Source organism: Musa acuminata, chromosome BXJ2-3 (assembly GCF_036884655.1).
Source record: "Musa acuminata AAA Group cultivar baxijiao chromosome BXJ2-3, Cavendish_Baxijiao_AAA, whole genome shotgun sequence".
NCBI lineage: Eukaryota > Viridiplantae > Streptophyta > Magnoliopsida > Zingiberales > Musaceae > Musa > Musa acuminata.
This window is the reverse complement of record NC_088340.1, coordinates 13,750,777-13,774,303: the sequence shown is the minus strand read 5'-3', so window position 1 is coordinate 13,774,303 and position 23,527 is coordinate 13,750,777. Positions and strand designations below refer to the sequence as shown.

Genomic DNA, 23,527 nt, shown 5'->3' with positions numbered 1-23,527 from the left:
GGTGAGTTGAGATTGGATCGAGGTCTGGTTCATCGGCGAGTTCCTGCACAAAGGTTGAGGATCAGCTTCGATCATGAATTAGATTATTAATTTATTGATCTGAATTATATTACTTAAAAATTATATTAATTATTTTTTTTAATTAAATAAGATAACAATTGTACACCGACGAAATCTTTATAATGCAATTCTCTCGATTTGGGTGGTTATAGTAAGCTTAGAAGGGCGATTTCAATAGGCTCACAATGTCTCGGACTTTCCACCGAAAGGTCTGACTTGCGTTTTCCAGTCGGTCAGCGGCGATGGCTCAAACGAAACTTCCTGCAGATGCGTCAATGGTAATCCTTTTCGCCACCTCCCATCGAATGACAATATCTCTTCCCTGTACACCGGACCAAGCAAAGGGACCGCAGCAATGGAGGCCGTCTTGTGTTTGTCCATCGTGACCTCGTCGGGCACGCTCGACCAGCGATGCGGAACCCTCCGAGACGGTCGTTTCGTCCCCGGCAACGGCAGCCTGGCATCCCTCATCACCTCCTCGCTCTTCGACCGAATGCTGAAGCATCGGGACGACGCGGCCTGCCCCGCCAAAGGATTCTACACCTACGACGCCTTCGTAGCCGCGGCGGCCGCGTTTCGCGGGTTCGCCACCACGGGCGACGCCGACACTCGCAAGCGGGAGGTCGCCGCTTTCCTGGCACAGACCTCCCACGAAACCACTGGTCTGTGTTTAGATTTGGTTGGCTGTGACAGCAGCAGCCGTTTGACGCCGGTGTTGTTCTGCACAGGTGGGTGGGCGACAGCACCCGATGGTCCGTTCGCCTGGGGCTACTGTTATCTCCAAGAACAAGGCGATCCAAGCGATTACTGTCTCCCGAGCTCTCAGTACCCATGCGCTGCCGGCAAGAAGTACTACGGCCGAGGGCCTTTCCAGATCTCCTAGTCAGGAAGCTCTCCCTAACACCGAGAACGAAGAGTCTGCTATCAATTCCAGCAATTCTAGCCCTAACTTGATGCGAATTCTTACAGTAACTACACCTACGGGAGGATAATTATTGAATAAACTATGAAACTGTTTTTCTCTATTTATAGGGAGTATTTTCCTCGACAGAATAAAGAGATTTTCTTATACATTTAAAGAAATCAATACGGTGCTTCATACCAATCTTGGATCAATGCAATACAAACAGTTTATGAGCGAGAGGCTTTGTGAGTGAGTCGGCTAATTGATCAATCATATGTACATGAGAAATAAGAAGTTAACGACGGACAATTTGATCTCGCACAAAGTGGAAGTTGATAGCAATATGTTTCATGCGGGAGTGAACACCGGATTAGCACACAGATAGGTAGCTCCGACATTATCATAATATATTATAGGAGAGAAACTGATATTAAGTTCCTTGAACAAATTTGTGACCTAATTGAGTTCTTCAGTGGTAGTGGCAGTGGCGATGATACGATATTTAGCTTCAATTGTAGACCGTGTGGTTGTCTTTTGCTTCTTAGAACTCCAACTGATTAGATTAGCTCCAAGAAACACAATGTACCATGATGTGGATGTTCGATCATCAACGTTGCATGCCCAATCAGCATAAGCAAATGTATGAAGATGAAGTAGAGAGTGTTTACGAAGAAAGAGACTATGATTGAGGGTCCCCTTATGATATCGTAGGATTCGTTTGACCATAGACTAGAGCATAGTAGATGGCCTATGCATAAACTGTGATAATTTGTTGACTGCAAAGGAGATGTCTGGACGGGTGAGAGCTACGTACTGTAAGGAGCCAACGACTTGTTGGTATCGAGTGGGCTCCATAATAGGACTGCCATCAGATAATTTGAAAGAGCCACTAGTAGAGAGAGGAGTTGTAACCGCATTTGCATCTTGCATTTTAATTTTTGATAATAAATCTTGAATGTACTTTCTTTGTGAGAGAAAGAGACCGAAAGATGTGAATATAGCTTCTACGCCCAGAAAGTAGTTCAAGGGTCTTAGATCTTTAAGCGAAAATCGATCCTCCAACTGTTTGATGAATGCTTAGATTTCTACAAGGTTGTTGCCTATAACAATAATATCATCCACATATACCAGAATATATTGTGTCACCATGATGTTGTCGGAGAAATAACGAGGTATCAGATTGGCGTTGAGAAAGCCAACTAAAGTAAAAAAAGAGCCAAGTTCTATGTACCAAGCTCTTGGAGCCTGACGAAGTCCATAAATAGCTTTTCGCAGTTTGCAAACATGCCTTGGATATTGAGGATGAGTGAAACCAGGAGGTTGTTGCATAAAAATAGCTTCGGTTAGAGTCCCCTGTAAAAAGGCATTATTAACATCCAATTATCGTAGTTGCTAGCCCTTAATGGTGGCCAAACTCGGGATAAGTCGGATTGTAGTCGGCTTAACAACGGGACTAAATGTCTCAGTGAAATCAACTCCAGGTCTTTGATGAAATCCTTTAGCGACGAGGAGTGCTTTATATCGGGCAATGGAGCCATTTGGGTTCTACTTAATTCGAAAGACCCACTTACACCCGATGATGTTTTATGTATGATGAGAGGGTACTAGATCCCATGTTGAGTTATTGAGGAGGGCATTATATTCCTTACACATGGCGATACGCCAATGTAGAGATTTTTGGACTTGAGTGAAGGTGGTGGGTTCAATTATGGTGGATGATGAATCCATGATAGCATGGAGGTCAAGGACTTGATGTGGTTTGAAAATACCACTCTTAGAGCATGTGGTCATAGGATAGTTTGGGACTATGGGATCGTGAGGTTGTGTTGGTGGAATAAGTGGTTGAGAGTCATTAACACAGGCCGGGTCAGGTGTAGGTATGTCAGTGTCACCTAACTAAGAAGGAGATAAAGATAATGGGTGTGTTTCGGAACTAATTACCCTAATATTTGGAGAAGAAAGAGGTGGAGTAGAAATGGAGGGAATGGGCAATTGCTGAATTGGATGAGTGATTTAGTGAGGATCATGAGGGAAGGAATGGGATGATGTCATGAGAGGCTCATCCGATTGGATCGGAGGTATATTCCAGTGAGGAATGGTTAATGAAGTGGTCCGCATGGTAGGAAAGGTATGGTTTTGGAAATGAAAGACTAACTCAACAAAAATAATGTGATGTGATATAAAGACTCTGTGAGTGTGGAGATTATAGCAACAGAAAGCATTATGTTCAAGAGAGTAACCTATAAAAACGCAAGGATTAGATCGTTATGTTAACTTATAAGAGACATAGGGACGTAACCATGGATAACATAGACAACCGAATACTCTGAGTTTACAAAGGTTTGGGGGTTTGTGAAATAATGTATCAAAGGGGGACTGGTAATGTAGGACTAACATAAGCATCCTATTAATAAGATAGACGACAGTTTGAAAGGCTGATGTCCAAAAGTTGAAAGGCACAGAGGCCTGATGTAGAAGTGTAAGCCTAGTTTCTACTATATGTCGATGTTTGTATTCGGCGGAGCCAACAATTTGAGGAGTATGCGGGGGAGACTTGAGGGGTTGAATACCACAAGCGGAGAGATAAGATGCTAGGGCTTGATATTCGCCGCCACCATCAGAGTAAACCGTTTTGATTGTAGACTGAAAGTGGTTTTCGACCAACTTTCGAAAGGTGGGAAAGATAATAGACATGTCAGATTTATGGTGAAGAGGATATAACCATGTGTACTTAGTAAAATAATATATAAAAATAACATAAAATCTTTTTTTATTAAAAGACAAGATTGGATTAGGGCCCAAATATCTGTACAAATAATTTCAAATGGTTTAGAGGAGGAAATGAAAGATGAACCAAAGGGTTGTCGATAACTTTTATTACTAAGACATGCATCACAATGCATTATAGAACTATATGATTGAAAAATAGGAAGAGAGTAACGAGAAAGTAATTTCTGCTAAATAAAGGACGAGGGATGACCAAGACGACGATGCCACACATCAACTAGAGTCGCAACGGAAGAATGAACAGTGGGTTGGGTTATTTGTGGAGCTGACGATCATTCGTAAATGTTGCCTCTATTCGGGCCTTGGACCAAGGATGCCCCCATGCTCAACTCCTTAAAAAGAAAGGAATCAGGAAAGAATTCAATTGAAATATTATTATGTTTACAAAATTGAGAAACAGAAATGAGGTTGCGTTTAATATGAGGGGCGCATAAATCATCAAGTGTAAATGTGATATTATCATAAGTAAGCGTTGTGGAACCAGTATGAGTTATAGGAAGTCCTTTACCGTCACCGATGATGATATCTTCATCGCCACTATAGGTGTTATGAAGAGACAAATTCTGAAGATCAGTGGTAATGTGATGTGAGGTGCCAGAGTCGACAATCCAGTTGGGCTGGCTAGTCGTCAGAGTAGTTAGAAGATTTATTTGAGGCCAGTGTGACGGAGCAAGGAGGCTGGGTTGAGACTGACAAACTTTAGCTGAGTGTCCGACTTTATCACACAGTTGGTAGACGACCCGTCTTTGTTAGCTTGCTGGGACAGGATACCAAGATGGACGATCATTGGAGTTGCTAGTTTGCAAGAAGTTATGATTAAGAAGATAAGGGGGGTTTCGCATGGGATCCATAGGATCAAGATGTGTATAAGTCAAACCTTTGGAGATGTTCAGAGGGTACCAAGTGCCATTCCTCTTAGACATGTGATTGACTTGAGCTGTGATAGTTGGTCCGAGTAGCTTGTCCTCACGCTTCAAATATGTCTCATAATCAATCAACTTGTCATAAAGGTCTTCAAATGATACTGGTGTGTCACGTGCCCGAATTACAGCTGCCAACTCCTTGTAATCATCTCCGAGACCGTTAAGGGTATAAATAATGATCTCTTCGTCACATAGGGAATGACCTATCAAAGCTAAATCATCGATGATAACTTTGATATTTTGTAGATAATCAGTGATAGTACTTCCCTCTTGTTTGGTCACCATCAGCTTGGATAGAAGACTAAGCTTGTAAGTACGTGAATGATTCACCAAGGTTGTTTGTGCTAGTCATAGGTGCCCAGCAAGCCAATCACGTGAGTGATGTCACATGTGACTTGATACAGAATCTTTTTGCTTATTATATTTTGGCGTATATCACTTTATAACTATTGCATATGTGCATATATATATTGTGATGTCCTTGGCTTTGTGCAATGGGAATCGGATCGTGATGAGATCACGATAATGAGATCGATTCACCTTTAAACACATATCCTAAATAATCCCGGTCATAGGTTACTCGAGAGGGACATTGTGATAACCTGATAGACTGGTGTGCTGTATACCGGTCCATATGATGGATGCAACTGGTCTCATAGCTGCTCGTGTAGGGACACTAGGGATACAATACAAGTGCTCATTGGAGAATGAGTTCACTGATTGATCCGCTTACGGAATGCTGGATGGTTGATGATGTCTTATTGTCAGACAGCGATTCCGTAGTCCTAATGGTGTATCTGGTCCTTAGACTTGAGACACCAAGGATGTCATGTATGAGTGCTCCACTCTTTGATACTAGACTTATAGGTTTGGCTGTCCCAGATCCAGTACAGCTGGTCATTGGGAGTGGTAGTCGACCTTACGAGGACTATTAAGTATCGATAGAGGATCATCTACTCTCGGCGTCATGAGAGGAATATCCCATGTGTTCTTGCTCAGACAAATCCCTGGCCAGGGTCATTCGGGTTGAGAGAGAAAGAGTTCTCCGGGAGAATCCGATTAGAGCGAGACTCGAGTAGAAACCGTATAGGTCTGACAACACCATGCTCGATATATGGTCTCTAGGATATTAGATGGATGAGGGATTATAGGTACACGGTAACTGAGGACAGACAGGTCCAATGGATTGGATTCCCCTGTATCGTCTAGGGACTACGGCGTAGTGGCCTAGTACTTCCGTAGTCGATGAGTCAAGTGAATTATTACAGAGATAATACATCACTGATTAGAAGGAGTTCTGACAGGTATGACTCACGGCCAGCTCGATATTGGGCCTAGAGGGTCACACACATATGGTAGGCATTGCGATGAGTAGAGGTTCAGATATGAGATATCCGACGGAGCCCTTGTCTTATTGGATACAGATCCAATACCTACTAGGGGAGGACCCATTAGGGTTTGATAGGAGACCTCTATAAATAGGAGGGATTCAGAGCCTCATAGGCTAGAGCCTTTGCTTGTCTTTCCTGTTCTCCTCTTCCTCTCCACCTCAAAGCAGGCTTGGAGTTTTGAGGAGCGTCGTCGCAACCCTGCTGTGTGGATCACCACTAGAGAGGAGGATGCTTGACCTCCTTCACCCTCTCCTAAGGATCTGCAAGGAAACATGGATATACGATCTCCCTAGGTAACACAACCTACTCTATACGCAGTTTTAAGTTTCGCAGATTTTGTGCACCAATCTTCGCACGACGACGAACATCTCTTTGGGAATCGGGGATTTTGTTTTCTTGTTCTTCCGCTGCGCATGTGATGTCGCCCCCAAGATTTCCCAACAGTGGTATCAGAGCCAGGTTGTTCGTACGAATGATTGGTTTTGAACTGTGTGTGTTGTGTTTAGGAAGACTTTTGATGTTAAAATCGTTGACGCAATAGCGAGAAAGGACAGCAACAGTTGCTGCCCTTGATCTGCGTGCAGCGCAGCCGCAGGCAGGCAGCACAGGGGCTGCGTCTGCAGCAGCCGGCCGGCGGCCTGCTTGTAGCAGGCGTAGCGTCTGGCGGGGCTGGCAGCCCGCGGGGTGAGGCGCCGCTACTCCCGCGGGCGAAACCCCCCCCCCACAGGGGCGGCCGCCCAGCGGGAGGCGGCGACGCCCGCGGGGGCGCCCACCTGCAGCGGCAGCGCCCCGCCCCACGCCGCACAGGCCGCCGCCAGCAGGGTGGCGGCGGCGGCGGTAGCAGCAAAGGGGGGTAGGGCATTAGGGTTTTCTGGGCAAAAGATAGTTTTACCCCTCGGAATTTGAGAAATTCCAGTTTCTATCTTTTATCTAAATTACGAAAATACCCCTATATATTCAGAAATTCCCAACATGTCCCTGATTTCAGAAAATATTAATTAATTAAAAGGTTTAGTTGATTATTATTTTTATTATTATCTAGTAGTCCTACATGAAGATGATTATTTATACATGTGATGTATGATGTGTGGACGGATGATCATGGACCGTGTGATGTGTGTACTTGTGATTATTATTATTGAGGTCTGCGAGCCTCCATTATATTTCTCGTTTATTGTCGGGCCTGTATGCCTATGATTAAGTTGTAATCACATGAGGAGGCGCAGCGGGAGTGTGGATGTGATAGCGGGACCCACGAGACGGACGATCGTGATGCATGAAGATGCATCAAGATGTCGACGGAACCGACGAGGACGAGATGGACGATCACAGGGCATGGAGATGCACCGTTGCATACATAGATCTTGATGTGAGTGATTAGGCCTACTGGCTCGGGCCTAATCATATTAGGTTGTGATCCATGATCATCTGGTATGATTGCTTATACACATACTAGATATGTATATATATTTGCATGCGATGTAGATATATATTAAATATGTATATGTGTGACATGTCATATTAGGAGACCAAAACATAGAAACATCTCTTGATAATATTAAGTCGGTAAACGTGAGGCAATTAGATTGACCCACGTGGCCTTCCATCGTTATAAGTAGGAACCGATTCCCGGTGTAGGTTGAGTTGGTCGAGTCCCTCGAGACTCACCTATATCACGATTCGCTATCTTGCTTACGACATAGAGATGTCACTGGTGACCTGAGGGCATGGTATACTTGGTCGAGTCCCTCGAGGGTATATCATCAAATCAGACTCATCTTGTAACGAAGGTGTTGACTTAACCGAACATCATGGTTGGTTGAGTCCCTCGAGGCCAAGGTGATTCGGAGGCCGAATAGGACGGGAATCACAAGGAGTTGTGATCGGCAAGAGTTGCCTACCTTTTAGGCTTAGTGTGATTGGTCGAGTCCCTCGAGGTTACACTAAGACGCTGATTGGATCTTGATCCCCACTAGAAGTCTGCCGGAGACTTCCGTTTCACGTGCTGAGGGTGTCGCGTGACTCGTTAGTAAAATAGTGGGAGCATATTAAGATAGATGTCTATGTCTTGATAGTTTATTTCTTGTAAAATATGTATGTTATTCATTTCTACTGCATCTTTATTTTTAGAAAATATCGCTTTTAAATCCCTTACGTGGCATACTTGATGTCAACCGCCTCACAGGTCCAAATTATACGGATTGGCTCCGTAACTTGAGAATTGTTCTCACAGCGGAGAAAATCGTGTACGTCCTTGATACAGTGATGCCTACGCCTGAAGAAGAGGTAAGCGAGGATGAGATCGCTCACTACGTGAAGTACATTGATGACTCCACTCTTGCTCAGTGCTATATGTTGGGCTCTATGACTCCTGAGCTACAGAGACAACATGAAAAGATGGATGCCAGATCCATTCTCCTATATGTCCGCAAATTGTTTGAGGAACAAGGAATGACTCAGTGATATGAGATATCCAAGAGCCTCTTCCGTGCTAGGATGATTAAGGGGACACCGGTTCAGAACCATGTCCTAAAGATGGTTGAGTGGATAGAGAAACTCACAGGTCTAGGAATGGTCCTAAAGGATAACTTGTGTGTGGACATTGTGCTTCAGTCCCTACCAGATTCCTTTTCATAGTTCATAATGAATTTTAATATGAACAAGCTTGAGGTGACTCTCCCAGAGCTCCTCAATATGTTGAGGGAGGCAGAGAGTACTATTAAGAAAGAGAAGCCAGTTCTCTACACTGGTGAGACCAAAAAGAAAAGGAAAGCAGAAAGGTCTCTTAAGAAGGGAAAGGGCAAGGGCAAACCAGGTAAAGCAAAGGTTGCTAAGAAAGACCCAGCAAAGGACAAAGGCCAGTACTTCCACTGTGGTAAAGATGGGCACTGGAAGAGAAACTACAAAGAGTACCTTGCAGAAAGGGCGAAACAAAAGCTTGATGAAGCTTCAAGTACATTCATGATCAATCTCCAATTGTCAGATTTTTGTGATAGTGCATTGGTATTGGATACCAGTATTGCTTATCACATCTACAATCTATTGTAAATTCTAGCAAAGCCGAGGGGAGATTGACGAGAGGAATATTGCATAAAGGTTTGTTTATGCTAGACACTACTCCACATATCATGAATATAAATGTATCCAAGAGGAAACGAGATGAGATGAACAGTGCATACATGTGGCATTGTAGGCTAGGTCATATCCATGAAAGAAGGATTCAAAAGTTGCTAAATGATGGATATCTAGATCCATTCGACTATGTGTCATATGCAACTTGTGAGCCTTGCCTTCGTGGAAAACTGACCGACTCTCCATTTAGTGGAACTGGAGAGAGAGTCACTGAGCTGTTGGAACTCATACATAGTGATATATGTGGACCCATGTCAACTCATGCCATTGGAGGTTACTCCTACTTCATTACATTTACTGATGATTTCTCAAGGTATGGATATGTGTACTTAATGAAGTACAAGTCCAAGGCCTTTGAGAAATTCAGAGAGTATAAGAATGAGGTGGAGAACCAGACTGGAAAGAGTATCAAAACTCTTCGATCAGATCAAGGAGGTGAGCACTTAAGTACAGAGTTTACTCAATTCCTCAAGGACCATGGGATATTATCCCAATGGACACCTCCTTATACACCTTAGCTCAATGGTGTCTCTAGAAGGAGAAATCATACGTTATTAGATATGGTACGATCCATGATGAGTTTCACTGACCTACCCATCTCATTCTAGGGATATGCCCTAGAAACCGTAGCTTACCTTCTGAACAGAGTTCCAACTAAGTCGGTAGTGTCTACACCATATGAGATATGGAAAGGGAAGAAGCCTGATCTTAAGGTTGTTAAGATTTGGGGCTGCCCTGCCCATGTTAAAAGACACAACCCCGATAAGTTAGAATCAAGGATAGAGCGATACAAATTTATGGGATACCCCAAGGAAACTTGTGGGTATTATTTCTATCATCTCGAGGATAAAAAAGTCTTTGTCGCTAAGAGAGCAGTGTTCCTTGAGAAGGAACACATTCTTGGCGAAGATAGTGGGAGAATGATAGAGTTGAGCGAGGTTGGAGAACCAAGCTCAAGCACCACTCTATAGCCCGAGTCTGTTCAGGTACCTAATACATAAGTTTCAACTTTACGCAGGTCTGATAGAGTATCCCATCGTCTTGATAGATATGTGAGACATATTAGAGGAGCAGATGTTGAGGATATTGATCCTCAGACCTACGAGGAGGCTATTATGAGTATAGACTCCGGGAAGTGGCAAGAAGTCATGAATTCTGAGATGGATTATATGTACTCCAATAAGGTTTGGAACCTAGTTGATGCGCCCGAAGGTATTGTACCCATCGGTTGCAAGTGGATCTTTAAGAAAAAGATCGGAGTAGATGGAAAGGTAGAGACCTATAAAGCAAGGCTAGTGGCTAAGGGGTATCGTCATAGGCAAGGTGTTGACTACGATGAAACCTTCTCACCCGTAGCAATGCTAAAATCCATCAGAATTCTATTGGCTATTGCAGCACACTGTGATTATGAGATCTGGCAGATGGATGTGAAAACCATATTCCTCAATGGGAACCTCGAGGAGGAGGTGTATATAATGCAACCTGAGGGATTCGTGGCCAAGAACTGTCCAGATAAGGTGTGTAGGTTGCTTAGATCCATTTATGGACTAAAGCAAGCTTCCCGAAGTTGGAACATAAGATTTGATGAGGCAATCAGATCTTATGACTTTGTTAAGAACGAAGATGAGCCTTGTGTGTACAGGAAGGTAAGTGGGAGCGCTATCACCTTTTTGGTGTTATATGTGGATGACATCCTCATCATTGGGAACGACGTAGGAATGCTATCCACAGTAAAGGCTTGGTTATCTAGACACTTCTCCATGAAGGACTTAGGGGAAGCATCATATATCTTGGGGATTAGAATCTATAGAGATAGATCCAAGAGGATGCTTGGCTTGTCCCAGTCCAGGTACATAGAAACCATTGTCAAAAGGTTTGGCATGGAAAATTCCAAGAGAGGTCTCATACCGATGAGACATGGGATATCGCTTTCTACGAGTATGTCCCCAAAGACTCCAGAAGAAAGGGCGAACATAAATATAATACCTTATGCCTCAGCAATAGGGTCTATCATGTATGTCATGCTATGTACTAGGCCTGATATAGCGCATGCTCTGAGTGTCACGAGCAGGTATTAGGTGGATACAGGCTTGGAGCACTGGAAAGCAGTAAAGTGTATCCTTAAGTACTTGAGAAGGACTAAGGATCTTTTACTAGTATATAGAGGTAATAGCCTTAAGGTTGAAGGCTACACTGACTCAAGTTTTCAGTCTGATGTCGATGATAGCAAGTCAAATTCAGGGTATGTGTACACCTTGAATGGAGGAGCAGTGTGCTGGAAGAGTTCCAAGCAAGATACCACTGCTGACTCGACCACAGAGGCGGAGTACATTGCTGCATCAGATGCAGCAATGGAGGGAGTCTGGTTGAAGAAGTTCATTACAGATTTGGGAGTCGTGCCGGGTAGCGAGGAGCCGATCTCCCTATATTGCGACAACAACGGGGTGATTGCTCAAGCAAAGGAACCTAGGTCTCATCAGAAATCTAAGCATGTTCTGAGGAGGTTCTACCTTATCAGACAGATCGTAACCCGAGGAGACGTAGCAGTGGAAAGAGTTCCATCCGAAGATAACATTGCAGATCCACTGACAAAGCCGTTGTCTCAGATTGTCTTTGAGCGTCACAGGGGTCTGATGGGGATCAAACACATAGGTGATTGGCTTTAGGTCAAGTGGGAGATTGCTAGTCATAGGTGCCCAGCAAGCCAATCACGTGAGTGATGGCACGTGTGACTTGATACAGAATCATTTTGCTTATTATATTTTGGCGTATATCACTTTATAACTATTGCATATGTGCATATATATATTGTGATGTCCTTGGCTTTGTGCAATGGGAATCGGATCGTGATGAGATCACGATAATGAGATCGATTCACCTTTAAACACATATCCTAAATAATCCCGGTCATAGGTTACTCGAGAGGGACATCGTGATAACCGGATAGACTGGTGTGCTGTATACCGGTCCATATGATGGATGCAGTTGGTCTCATAGCTGCTCGTGTAGGGACACTAGGGATACAGTACAGGTGCTCATTGGAGAATGGGTTCACTAATTGATCCGCTTACGGAATGTTGGATGGTTGATGATGCCTTATTGTCAGACAGCGATTCCGTAGTCCTAGTGATGTATATGGTCCTTAGACTTGAGACACCAAGGATGTCCTACATGAGTGCTCCATTCTTTGATACCAGACTTATAGGTTTGGCTGTCCCAGATCTAGTACAGCTGGTCATTGGGAGTGGTAGTCGACCTTACAAGGGCTATTGAGTATCGATAGAGGATCATCTACTCTCGGCATCATGAGAGGAATATCCCATGTGTTCTTGCTCAGACAAATCCCTGGCTAGGGTCATTCGGGTTGAGAGAGAAAGAGTTCTCCGGGAGAATCCGATTAGAGCGAGACTCGAGTAGAAACCGTATGGGTCTGACAACACCATGCTCGATATACGGTCTCTGGGATATTAGATGGATGAGAGATTATAGGTACACGGTAATTGAGGACAAACAGGTCCAATGGATTGGATTCCCCTGTATCGTTTGGGGACTACGGCATAGTGGCCTAGTACTTTCGTAGTCGATGAGTCAAGTGAATTATTACAGAGATAATAATTCACTGAGTTAGAAGGAGTTCTGACAGGTATGACTCACGGCCAGCTCGATATTGGGCCTAGAGGGTCACACACATATGGTAGGCATTGCGATGAGTAGAGGTTCAGATATAAGATATCCGACGGAGCCCTTGTCTTATTGGATACAGATCCAATACCTACTAGGGGAGGACCCATTAGGGTTTGATAGGGGACCTCTATAAATAGGAGGGATTCAGAGCCTCATAGGCTAGAGCCTTTGCTTGCCTTTCCTGTTCTCCTCTTCCTCTCCACCTCAGAGCAGACCTGGAGTTTTGAGGAGCGTCGTCGCAACCCTGCTGTGTGGATCACCGCTAGAGAGGAGGACGCTTGACCTCCTTCACCATCTCCTAAGGATCTGCAAGGAAATAGGGATATACGATCTCCCTAGGTAACACAACCTACTCTATACGTAGTTTTAAGTTTCGCGGATTTTACGCACCAATCTTCACACGACGACAAACATCTATTTGGGAATCGGGGATTTTGTTTTCTTGTTCTTCCGCTGTGCATGTGATGTCGCCCCCAAGATTTCCCAACAGTTTGTAGTTTAGACCATGCTTTAATAGCAATCCCATAGGAAGATATCAGTGGAGCGATGGAACCAGTAACTGAGGCTTGAATAGCTTGGAGGATGAGACGATCTTGACGCAATCACAGTTTGTGAGTTAGATTTGGTATTGGACTGGGTTCACTGAGGATGTCGATCATGGTTGGCAGACAACTAAAGGAGTCATCAACATAGCCTAGCAAGTCGTAACCAAATAAGTGTTAGGATCAAGAGCACTAAGAGAAGGGGGGAGGGGGGGGGGGGGTGAATTAGTGCAACGGAAAATTTCTGCGATTAAAACGAAACTGCGTTCGAACGATAAAAATGATTTCTGTTTGAAAGTCGATTCTAAGATTACTTTAACTTAAGATCAAGCAAGATGATGTTAAAGTCAATCTATGAAGGCAGTTTGCAGTTATGATGAAAACCAGAATATAAGCGCAAACTGAAATACGACGTTCGTACAAAGAAACTGATTTACGTCTAAATGCTGATTCGTAAATCACTTGATTAGGTGAGATGCAGTTTAAGCAAGGGTATAAAGGCAGTTTGCAGTTATGGTAAAAATCAAAACGTAAACGTAATCTGAAATATGATGATCGTACGAAAAAGCAGATTTACGTCTAAACGCTGATTCAGAAAGTGCAAAGCTTGAAACCCGATCGTATATGCGCAGAAAGCAGTAAGCTTCAGAGGAGGTTTGCAGTAAAGATAATATGCTCAAAGTAAATGCAAACCGAGATTTAGAGTGGTTCGGTCAATCTTGACCTACTCCACTTTTGGCTTCCTCCACCAACGAGGTCACCGACGTCAACTAGAGGCCTTCCTTCAATAGGCGAAGGCCAACCACCCTTTTACAGTTTCACTCCTTTTGTCGGGCTTAGGAGACAACCCTTACAGAAATTTTCTCTCCTCTCTTTACAACTTAGAACTTGGAAGAACAGAGGGAGAATAACTTTTGGCCTTTACAACAATTTTGAGCTCTAAGAATCACAGGAAAGGATTAAGATTTCGGTTTTAGTTCATTACCTTTCAGTGCTGAATGGGTGGGGTATTTATAGGCCCCAACCCAGTTCAAATTTGGAGCTCAAAACTGTCAATTCCTAGAATTTCGGGATCAGGCGGTTGCACCTCCTGACTGGAGCGGTTGCACCGCCTGGCAGAGCTCGAAGACTGAGCCTCTGGGCGGTGCTACCTCCTGTCAGGGGCGGTTGCACCTCCTGACAGAGCTCGAAGACCGAGCTCAGGCGGTTGCACCGCCTGGTAGAGCTCGAAGACTGAGCTCAGTCGGTGCCACCTCCTGTCAGGGGAGGTTGCACCGCCCAGTCTCGCTCGGAGACTGAGCCCCAAGCGGTGCCACCGCCTGGCTGGGGCGGTTGCACCTCCCAGTCTCGCTCGGAGACTAAGCCCAGGCGATGCAACCTCCTGCCTTGGGCGGTTCAACCGCCTGGCAGAAATCAGGGTCCGAATGGGTTGATCCATTCGGCCCAATTTGGGTTTTTCAGGGGCCCAATTGCCCCAAGATTAAGTTAATGGGATCACCTCCCATTTTCAACTTAATCAATGTGCTAACTATGATTTTTCCTAAGACATTTACTGCAACTTGCTCCGGTGCGTCAATCGCTTCTTCCGGCGAGCTTCCGGCGAACTTCCGTCGATCATCCGATGAATCCTCGGTGATGCTCCTGCGGACTTCCGGCAAACTCCTGGACTTGCGAAGATTCACTTGGCGAGTTCCGACGAGCTTCTTTGGCAAGCTTATGGACTTCTCGGATTTGTTCCCGCAGAACCTCCGACGACTGTCCGAACTTCCGTCGAACTCTTGAACTCCCAACGTGATCATTGTCTTGACTCTGGCGCAACTCCTGCTGCATGTCTTACTTTCATCGTAGTTAATCCTGCACACTTATCTCACCATATAGATTAGATAACAAATGACAATTGACTTCATCATCAAAATCCGAGATTCAACAATCTCCCCCTTTTGATGATGACAATCAATTGATAATGAAGTTAACCTTAACTCCCCCTGTCTATATGCCATACTTGAGATAAGTCATTCTTGAATTCAAGACCTAAGAATTCAAGCGACATATTGATAAGTTAAATAATTTGAACTTATCAATACTCCCATCATGATTCCCATCATGATGTATCTCTCTGAAGATGATGTCAAGGCTTGAAATTCATTTTCAAATTTTACATATCAATTTTGAATGATGGTAATTGTAGCAATTCATCATATTGTAAGATATCAACATGTAAAGATGTACACATTTCAAATATTTTAGCAAGTGTTGTATTTCTTCACATGGTAAGATATCAACTCAAGGCATAATGCAAATTATGGCATCTGTTCATATATCTCTTGGTGATGCAAGCATGGTATAATCATAGCATCAGTGTTTATAGCATCAATTCATATATTTCTCCCCCTTTGTCATCAACAAAAAGCATGGTAGTTGTGATACCAGGAGAACAATATAAGCAAGTTATCAAGCATATAAAGGAAGGCATGATACGTAGATTGCTTTGAATACTTCTTCCTTCTTTTTTTTGTTATAACCCTTTGTGCATGAAGGAGGAAAGCCATATCTGATTCCAGTTATTTGTGAGTTTACTTTGAGTCAAGATATGTGTTTGAAACAACTTTTTGCAAGTAAAAATACTATCATCCATATTTCAAGATGGAATTCATAAGCAGGAATCATTTCATCAAATCCATTTCAGAAAAAAATATTTTTCATAAGAGTGTATGAGAAAATTTGATTTTTAGCATTCCAACTGTTAAGCGAATCCGAAAATGAGATGAACTCTTTCATGCATTCGGACAAGACTATGCTACAGATTTTCAAATACAATCATGAAGACAAAACATTTCAACACATGTTATGTAATGGCAATCAAGTGATTTGATCATTCAATAAAGTTCAAAAAAGAATTTTAACTAGTTTATCTATTCGGACACATAACATTCCTAATTCTCTTATTATGAAATCAAATTGTTCTTCACTAAGAGGTTTTGTAAAAATATCAGCTAGTTGATGTTTAGTATCAATGAACTCTATGGTTACGTCATGATTAGTAACATGATCTCGTATAAAGTAATATCTAATATCAATATGTTTTGTTCTTGAGTGTTGTATAGGATTCTTAGTTAAGCATATTACACTTGTGTTGTCACATTTAATGGGAATATTTTTAAGATTAACTTTGTAATCTTCTAAGGTGTTTTTTATCCATACAACTTGTGCACAGCATGCACTTACTGCAATATATTCAGCTTCGGTTGTTGATAGTGCAACCGAGTTTTGTTTCTTAGATGACCAGGAAACAAGGGCATGTCCTAAAAATTGACATGATCCTGATGTGCTTTTTCTATCTAGTCTACAACCAGCAAAGTCCGCATCAGCATAAGCAATTAACTCAAAATTCTCTGATTTTGGGTACCATAATCTTAGATTTGTGGTACCATTAAGATATCTAAGTATTCTTTTAACTGCTTTGAGATGAGATATCTTAGGGTTTGATTGAAATCTAGCACAAAGTCCTACACTGAACATGATGTCTGGTCTGGTTGTAGTAAGGTAAAGTAAACTTCCTATCATACCCCTATAAGTTTTTTGATCGAAGTTTTCTCCACTTTCATCAATTTCTAACTTAGTGGAGATGCTCATAGGAGTGTTAATAGCCTTTGAGTTGTTCATATTAAACTTTTTTAATAAATTCATAGCATATTTAGTTTAACTAATAAAGATGTCATTGCTTAGTTGTTTGATTTATAAGCCTAAGAAGAATGTTAATTCTCCCATTAAGCTCATTTCGAATTCAAGACTCATAGTTTTAGCAAAAGATTCATAAAGAGATTCATTCGTAGAGCCAAAGATAATATCATCAACATAAATCTGAACAATGAGAAAATTATTTTCAAAATTCTTGATGAACAATGTAGTATCAACCTTGCCTTTTGTGAAATTATTTTCGATAAGAAAAGAACTAAGTCTCTCATACCAAGCCCTTGGGGCTTGTTTTAAACCATAGAGAGCTTTAGTTAATCTAAACACATGATTAGGGAGGCTATTATTTTCAAATCCAGGAGGTTGCTCAACATAAACTTCTTCGGAAATAAAGCCATTTAGAAAAGCGCTTTTAACATCCATTTGAAACAACTTAAAATTATTACTACTAGTATAGGCAAGGAGCATCCAATCGAGCCACAGGAGCGAAGGTTTCTTCGTAATCGATACCTTCTTCTTGGTTGAAACCTTTGGCCACTAATCTAGCCTTGTTTCTAACCACGATACCATTTTCATCTTGTTTGTTTCTGAAGACCCATTTAGTACCAATAACTAAATAGTCATTTGGCCTAGGAACAAGCTTCCACACCTCATTTCTCTCAAATTGATTCAATTCATCTTGCATTGCGATAATCCATGAATCATCTTTCATGGCTTCGTCAACACATTTGGGTTCAATTTGGGAGAGAAAGGCGACGTTCGCACAAAAATTTTTAAGAGAAGATCGTGTTTGAACCCCCTTTGACGTGTCTCCTAAGATTAGCTCATTGGGATGAGCATCTACATACTTCCAATCCTTGGGTAAGGATGTTTCGGGAGTGGATGCATCCATATTGCTAGTTGGAGAAGGGGTTTCATTTAAATTCAAGGAATCAAAATTAACATCATCATCAAAATCATTTTTCCTGATTTCGAAAATCTCATTGAAAACAACATGTATGGATTCTTCGATAATTAAAGTTCTTTTATTGAAGATACGAAAGGCTTTAGAAACTGAAGAATAACCAAGAAAGATTCCTTCATCGGATTTAGCATCAAATTTTCCTAAGTTATCCTTTTCATTCAAGATAAAACACTTACACCCAAAGACTTTAAAATATGAAACATTGAGTTTTTGTTGTTCCATAACTCATAGAGAGTTTTGGTTAGTAGGTGTCTTACTAGAACTCTATTCAAAATATAGCATGTAGTATTTACGGCTTCGACCCAAAAATATTTGGATAGGTTGTGTTCATTCAACATGGTTCTTGCAATTTCTTGTAAAATTTGATTTTTTCTTTCTACTACTCCATTTTGTTGAGGATTTCTAGGAGTAGAGAAATTATGGTTGTATCCATTGAGTTCACAAAATTCCTAAAAATCATGGTTTTGAAATTCACCACCATGATCACTTCTAATTGACGAAATCATAGAACCTTTCTCATTCTGAACAAGTTTACAAAACTTGGTAAAATATCTAAGGCATTCACTTTTCTGTTTTAAGAAGTAAGTCCATGTGTATCTGCTATAGTCATCCTCAATGACGAAGGCGTATTTGCTACCTCCTAGGCTTGATGTGGAGATTGGTCCGAACAAGTCCATATGGATCAATTGTAAGGGCCTAGAGGTGCTTATTTGATTCTTAGATTTGAAACTACCCTTAATTTGTTTACCTAATTGGCAAGCATCACATACATTATCTTTGATGAACTTGATATGAGGAATTCCTCTTACAAGTTCTTTAGATGATATTTGAGTGATTAGTTTCATGCTAGCATGACCTAATCTTCTATGTCATATCCAAGTATCCTCATTCAAAACAGAAAAACACATTTCATTACACAAATCGTTGATGTCAATAGTGTATATGTTATTTTGTTTCAATGCAATCATAGATATGTTTTTGTGTGGTTTTTCAATGATGCAAGCATTAGATTCAAATCTGACAATATATCCTTTATCACATAATTGACTAATGCTCAAGAGGTTATGTTTTAAACCATCAACTAACAAAACATCTTCAATAAAGAAGTTGGATTTGTTACCTATGGTTCCTTTGCCAATGATTTTACCCTTGTTGTTGTCTCCGAAGGTGAGATAGCCTTCGTCTATGCTAGTGAGCTTAGAGAATTGAGATGGATCTCCGGTCATATGCCTTGAGCATCCACTATCAAGGTACCATCTCTTGCTCCTAGCTTGCGATGGTTTGGTTTTCTACAAGAAAGGATGATTTTTAGGTACCCATTTGCTTTTGGGTGCCTCACAAATAGATCTACATTGTCTATCATGTTGCATAGAATTTATCATGGTTCCTTTAGGAACCCAAATCAATTTGTTTGAACTAATTTTCTTGAATGGACAATAATGCGTCTTGTGTCCAAATTTGCAACAAAAGTTGCATTTATTTTGGTGTCGAACATGTAAGATAGGGTCTTTTATGAGGGTGGTTGGATTTTGGTGAGAACTTTTCACAAATCCAATTCCACTTCTTTTGGGAACGTGACCCTTGTTTGCAAGGATCATGTTCAATGACTTGCTACCAACCTCGAATTTCTTCAAGGTGTCCTTAAGTAGCAAGTTTTCCTTTTGGAGAGTTTCTAGATCATGGCATTTGATGCATGAACTTAAACTATCATGATATTCAGTTTTTAACTTATCAAAATTACAAGTAAGACTATCATGCTCTTTTTTTAGCAATTTATATTTTCTATTAATAATCTTGCATTCATCAAATAAGTCATGGAAGGCATTTAATAATTCATCAAATGATAAATCTGCATCTATTAAATTTGTTACCTCATCTCCGATGGCCGGAAAACTTTCTGCGATTAAAACGAAACTGCGTTCGAACGATAAAAACGATTTCTATTTGAAAGCTGATTCTAAGATTACTTTAACTTAAGATCAAGCAAGATGATGTTAAAGTCAATCTATGAAGGCAGTTTGCAGTTATGATGAAAACCAGAATATAAGCGCAAACTGAAATACGACGTTCGTACGAAGAAATTGATTTACGTCTAAATGCTGATTCGTAAATCACTTGATTAGGCGAGATATAGTTTAAGCAAGGGTATAAAGGCAGTTTGCAGTTATGGTAAAAATCAAAACGTAAACGTAATCTAAAATATGATGATCGTACGAAAAAGCAGATTTACGTCTAAACGGTGATTCGGAAAGTGCAAAGCTTGAAACCCGATCGTATATGCGCAGAAAGCAGTAAGCTTCAGAGGAGGTTTGCAGTAAAGATAATATGCTCAAAGTAAATGCAAACCGAGATTTAGAGTGGTTCGGTCAATCTTGACCTACTCCACTTTTGGCTTCCTCCACCGACGAGGTCACCGACGTCAACTAGAGGCCTTCCTTCAATAGGCGAAGGTCAACCACCCTTTTATAGTTTCACTCCTTTTGACGGGCTTAGGAGACAACCCTTACAGAAATTTTCTCTCCTCTCTTTACAACTTAGAACTTGGAAGAACATAGGGAGAAGGACTTTTGGCCTTTACAACAATTTTGAGCTCTAAGAATCATAGAAAAGGATCAAGATTTTGGTGTTAGTTCGTTACCTTTCAGTGCTGAATGGGTGGGGTATTTATAGGCCCCAACCCAGTTCAAATTTGGAGCTTAAAACTATCAATTCCCGGAATTCCGGGATCAGGCGATTGCACCTCCTGACTGGAGCGGTTGCACCGCCTGGCAAAGCTCGAAGACTGAGCCTCTGGGCGGTGCTACCTCTTGTCAGGGGCGGTTGCACCTCCTGACAGAGCTCGAAGACCGAGCTCAGGCGGTTGCACCTCCTGACTGAGGTGGTTGCACTGCCTGGCAGAGCTCGAAGACTGAGCTTAGGCGGTGCCACCTCCTGTCAGGGGAGGTTGCACCGCCCAGTCTCGCTTGGAGACTAAGCCCCAGGCGGTGCCACCACCTGGCTGGGGCGGTTGCACCTCCCAGTCTCGCTCGGAGACTGAGCCCAGGCGGTGCAACCTCCTGCCTTGGGCGATTCAACTGCTTGGCAGAAATCAGGGTCCGAATGGGTTGATCCATTCGGCCCAATTTGGGTTTTTCAGGGGCCTAATTGCCCCAAGATTAAGTTAATGGGATCACCTCCCATTTCCAACTTAATCAATGTGCTAACTACGATTTTTCCTAAGACATTTACTGCAACTTGCTCCGGTGCATCAATCGCTTCTTCCGGCGAGCTTCCGGCGAACTTCCGTCGATCATCTGATGAACCCTCGATGATGCTCCTGCGGACTTCCGGCAAACTCCTGGACTTGCGAAGATTCACTTGGCGAGTTCCGACGAGCTTCTTTGGCAAGCTTATGGACTTCTCGGATTTGTTCCCGTAGAACCTCCAACGATTGTCCGAACTTCCGTCGAACTCTTGAACTCCCAACGTGATCATTGTCTTGACTCCAGCGCAACTCCTGCTGCATGTCTTACTTTCATCGTAGTTAATCCTGCACACTTATCTCAACATATAGATTAGATAACAAATGACAATTGACTTCATCATCAAAATCCGAGATTCAACAATAAGAGATTAGAAAATTGAGCCCGCTAGGATGCATAGTTGCCACCCTTTGATGACTTGAAAGGGATTAGCGTGGTAGCATTGATGGAGATAAGCCCTATAGGAGAAGGACTAGGAGTCCCTGCAGATATAGTAACGAGAATATCAGAAGAAGATAATGAAGACATCCCAAACAATCTCTTGTTTTTTTTTTTTTTGCTCAAGAGTAGTGGCGGTATCACAGTGAAGAGAAGTTGAGGGTTTGGAGAGCAGTGGGATTTGAGGAAATAAGAGCTTATGAGAAGAGCAAGAGCAGATCGCTGCTGTTGCGGCAGTAGTTGAGGAAGCTGCAGTAGATAAGGAGGCTGCAGTAGATAAGGAAGCTGTAGCGATGTTGCGGCTGCGGTTGCTACGGAAGCTGCAGCATATGAGGAAGCTACAGCGATACTAAAGAAATCTGCAACGATTAGGTGGGGAAATCGACAGTAGTGCTCAAGGAAGCTGTAGCAGGAGAAACCTGTGAGAAATCTACAACGATTAGGCATATAGAGGAAGAGCTCCGTCGGCCTCAATGTAGAGGGAAGCGGTAGCAGCTGTGGCAGATGAGGAAGCAAGACGCTGCGGCTACGGCAAAGGGAAGCGGCTGCGGCAAAGGGAAGTGGCTGCTACTACTGCTACAGAGGGAAGCGATTGTTACGGGCCAGGAAGCGGCTGCGGAAGATGTCGCAGCATCCTTGGGATTTTAGAGGCTACGACAGCAAAGGAGGAAGACGCAGCAGCCGTAGTTAAGCGAGGAAGACAACGCCATTGCGTCCACTGTTCACCGATGGAGAGGACACCGCTGTTGAGGAGGAAGACACCACCATTGAGGAGGCAGTGGGAGAATGTTTCTCTCCTTGCGTGGCGATGGCGGAGAGTGTCTACTGTAGGTAGCAAAGTAGGAGAGCAAGCAATAGGTCGACACAGAAGAGAAGGAGTGGATGAGCAGAGCTAAGACGGTGCTCGTTAGCGCTGGCTCCGAATCCGCATCCCGGTGTGTCATTCGTCGTTGTGTCCCGAGAAGCTTCTTCAATGACTCCACTTGAAGCAGTGTGCTGCTACGGCCGCTTGGCCAACACACAGAGATACAGTAGAGCTGGTGGCAATGCTCTGATACCATGTTGGAAAAGATAAAAGACAGGAATAATTATTAAAGAAGACGTTTTACATTGAAGCTGTTTCCCTCCTATTTATACAGGTTAAGAGGGAGGATTTTCCTCGACAGAGTAGAGAGATTTCCTCATACAGTTAGGGAAATCTTATTTGCTATCACTTAGTACCCATGCGTTGCCGGCAAGAAGTACTACGGTTGAGGGCCTTTCTAGATCTAGGAAGCTCTCCCTAACACCGAGAACGAAGAGTCTGCTATCAATTCTAGCAATTCTAGCTATAGCTTGATGTGAATTCTTATAGTAACTATAACTACGAGAGTGTCGAAGAAGCCATTGGCATGGACCTACTAAGCATCCCGGAGCTGGTGACCACCGACAGAGTCATCTCGTTTAAGACAACCATATTCTGGATGATGCCTCAGTCCCCCAAGCTATCGTGCCATGAGGTCATTGTCGGGAAGTGGACGCCGTCGGATGTCGATCGGTTGGCGGGACGGGTTCCGGGATATGGGACCGTCACCAACATCATCAACGGAGGGGTGGAGTGCGGGAAGGGGTTCGATGCCAATGGCGCAGATAGGATTAGGTTCTACAAGAGGTATTGCGACATACTCGGCGTGAGCTATGGAGATCATCTCTACTGCTATCGACGATCTCTATATATATATATATTATTCACAATCCTTCAATAATCACTTCTTCTTTTTTTTTTTT

The 23,527-nt window shown here is 42.7% G+C and overlaps 1 protein-coding gene across 1 annotated transcript; it reads left to right on the top strand.

Moving 5' to 3' along the window:
* The first annotated feature begins 227 nt into the window (after positions 1-227).
* LOC103978322 (26 kDa endochitinase 2-like) lies at positions 228-23,505 on the top strand. Its single transcript, XM_065099487.1, has 3 exons — positions 228-722; positions 789-942; positions 23,115-23,505. Exons 1-3 carry the CDS (start codon positions 416-418, stop codon positions 23,503-23,505), a joined length of 852 nt encoding a protein of 283 aa, XP_064955559.1. The 5' UTR covers positions 228-415.
* The last annotated feature ends 22 nt before the right edge of the window (positions 23,506-23,527 follow it).

Bases quoted from the DNA above. Each gene is read 5' to 3' on its own strand.
- LOC103978322 (XM_065099487.1), top strand. From the start codon at position 416: ATGGAGGCCGTCTTGTGTTTGTCCATCGTGACCTCGTCGGGCACGCTC. The intron at 723-788 runs GTCTGTGTTTAG...TGTTCTGCACAG, and splicing joins GACCTCCCACGAAACCACTG to GTGGGTGGGCGACAGCACCC. The intron at 943-23,114 runs GTCAGGAAGCTC...GAATTCTTATAG, and splicing joins GGGCCTTTCCAGATCTCCTA to TAACTATAACTACGAGAGTG.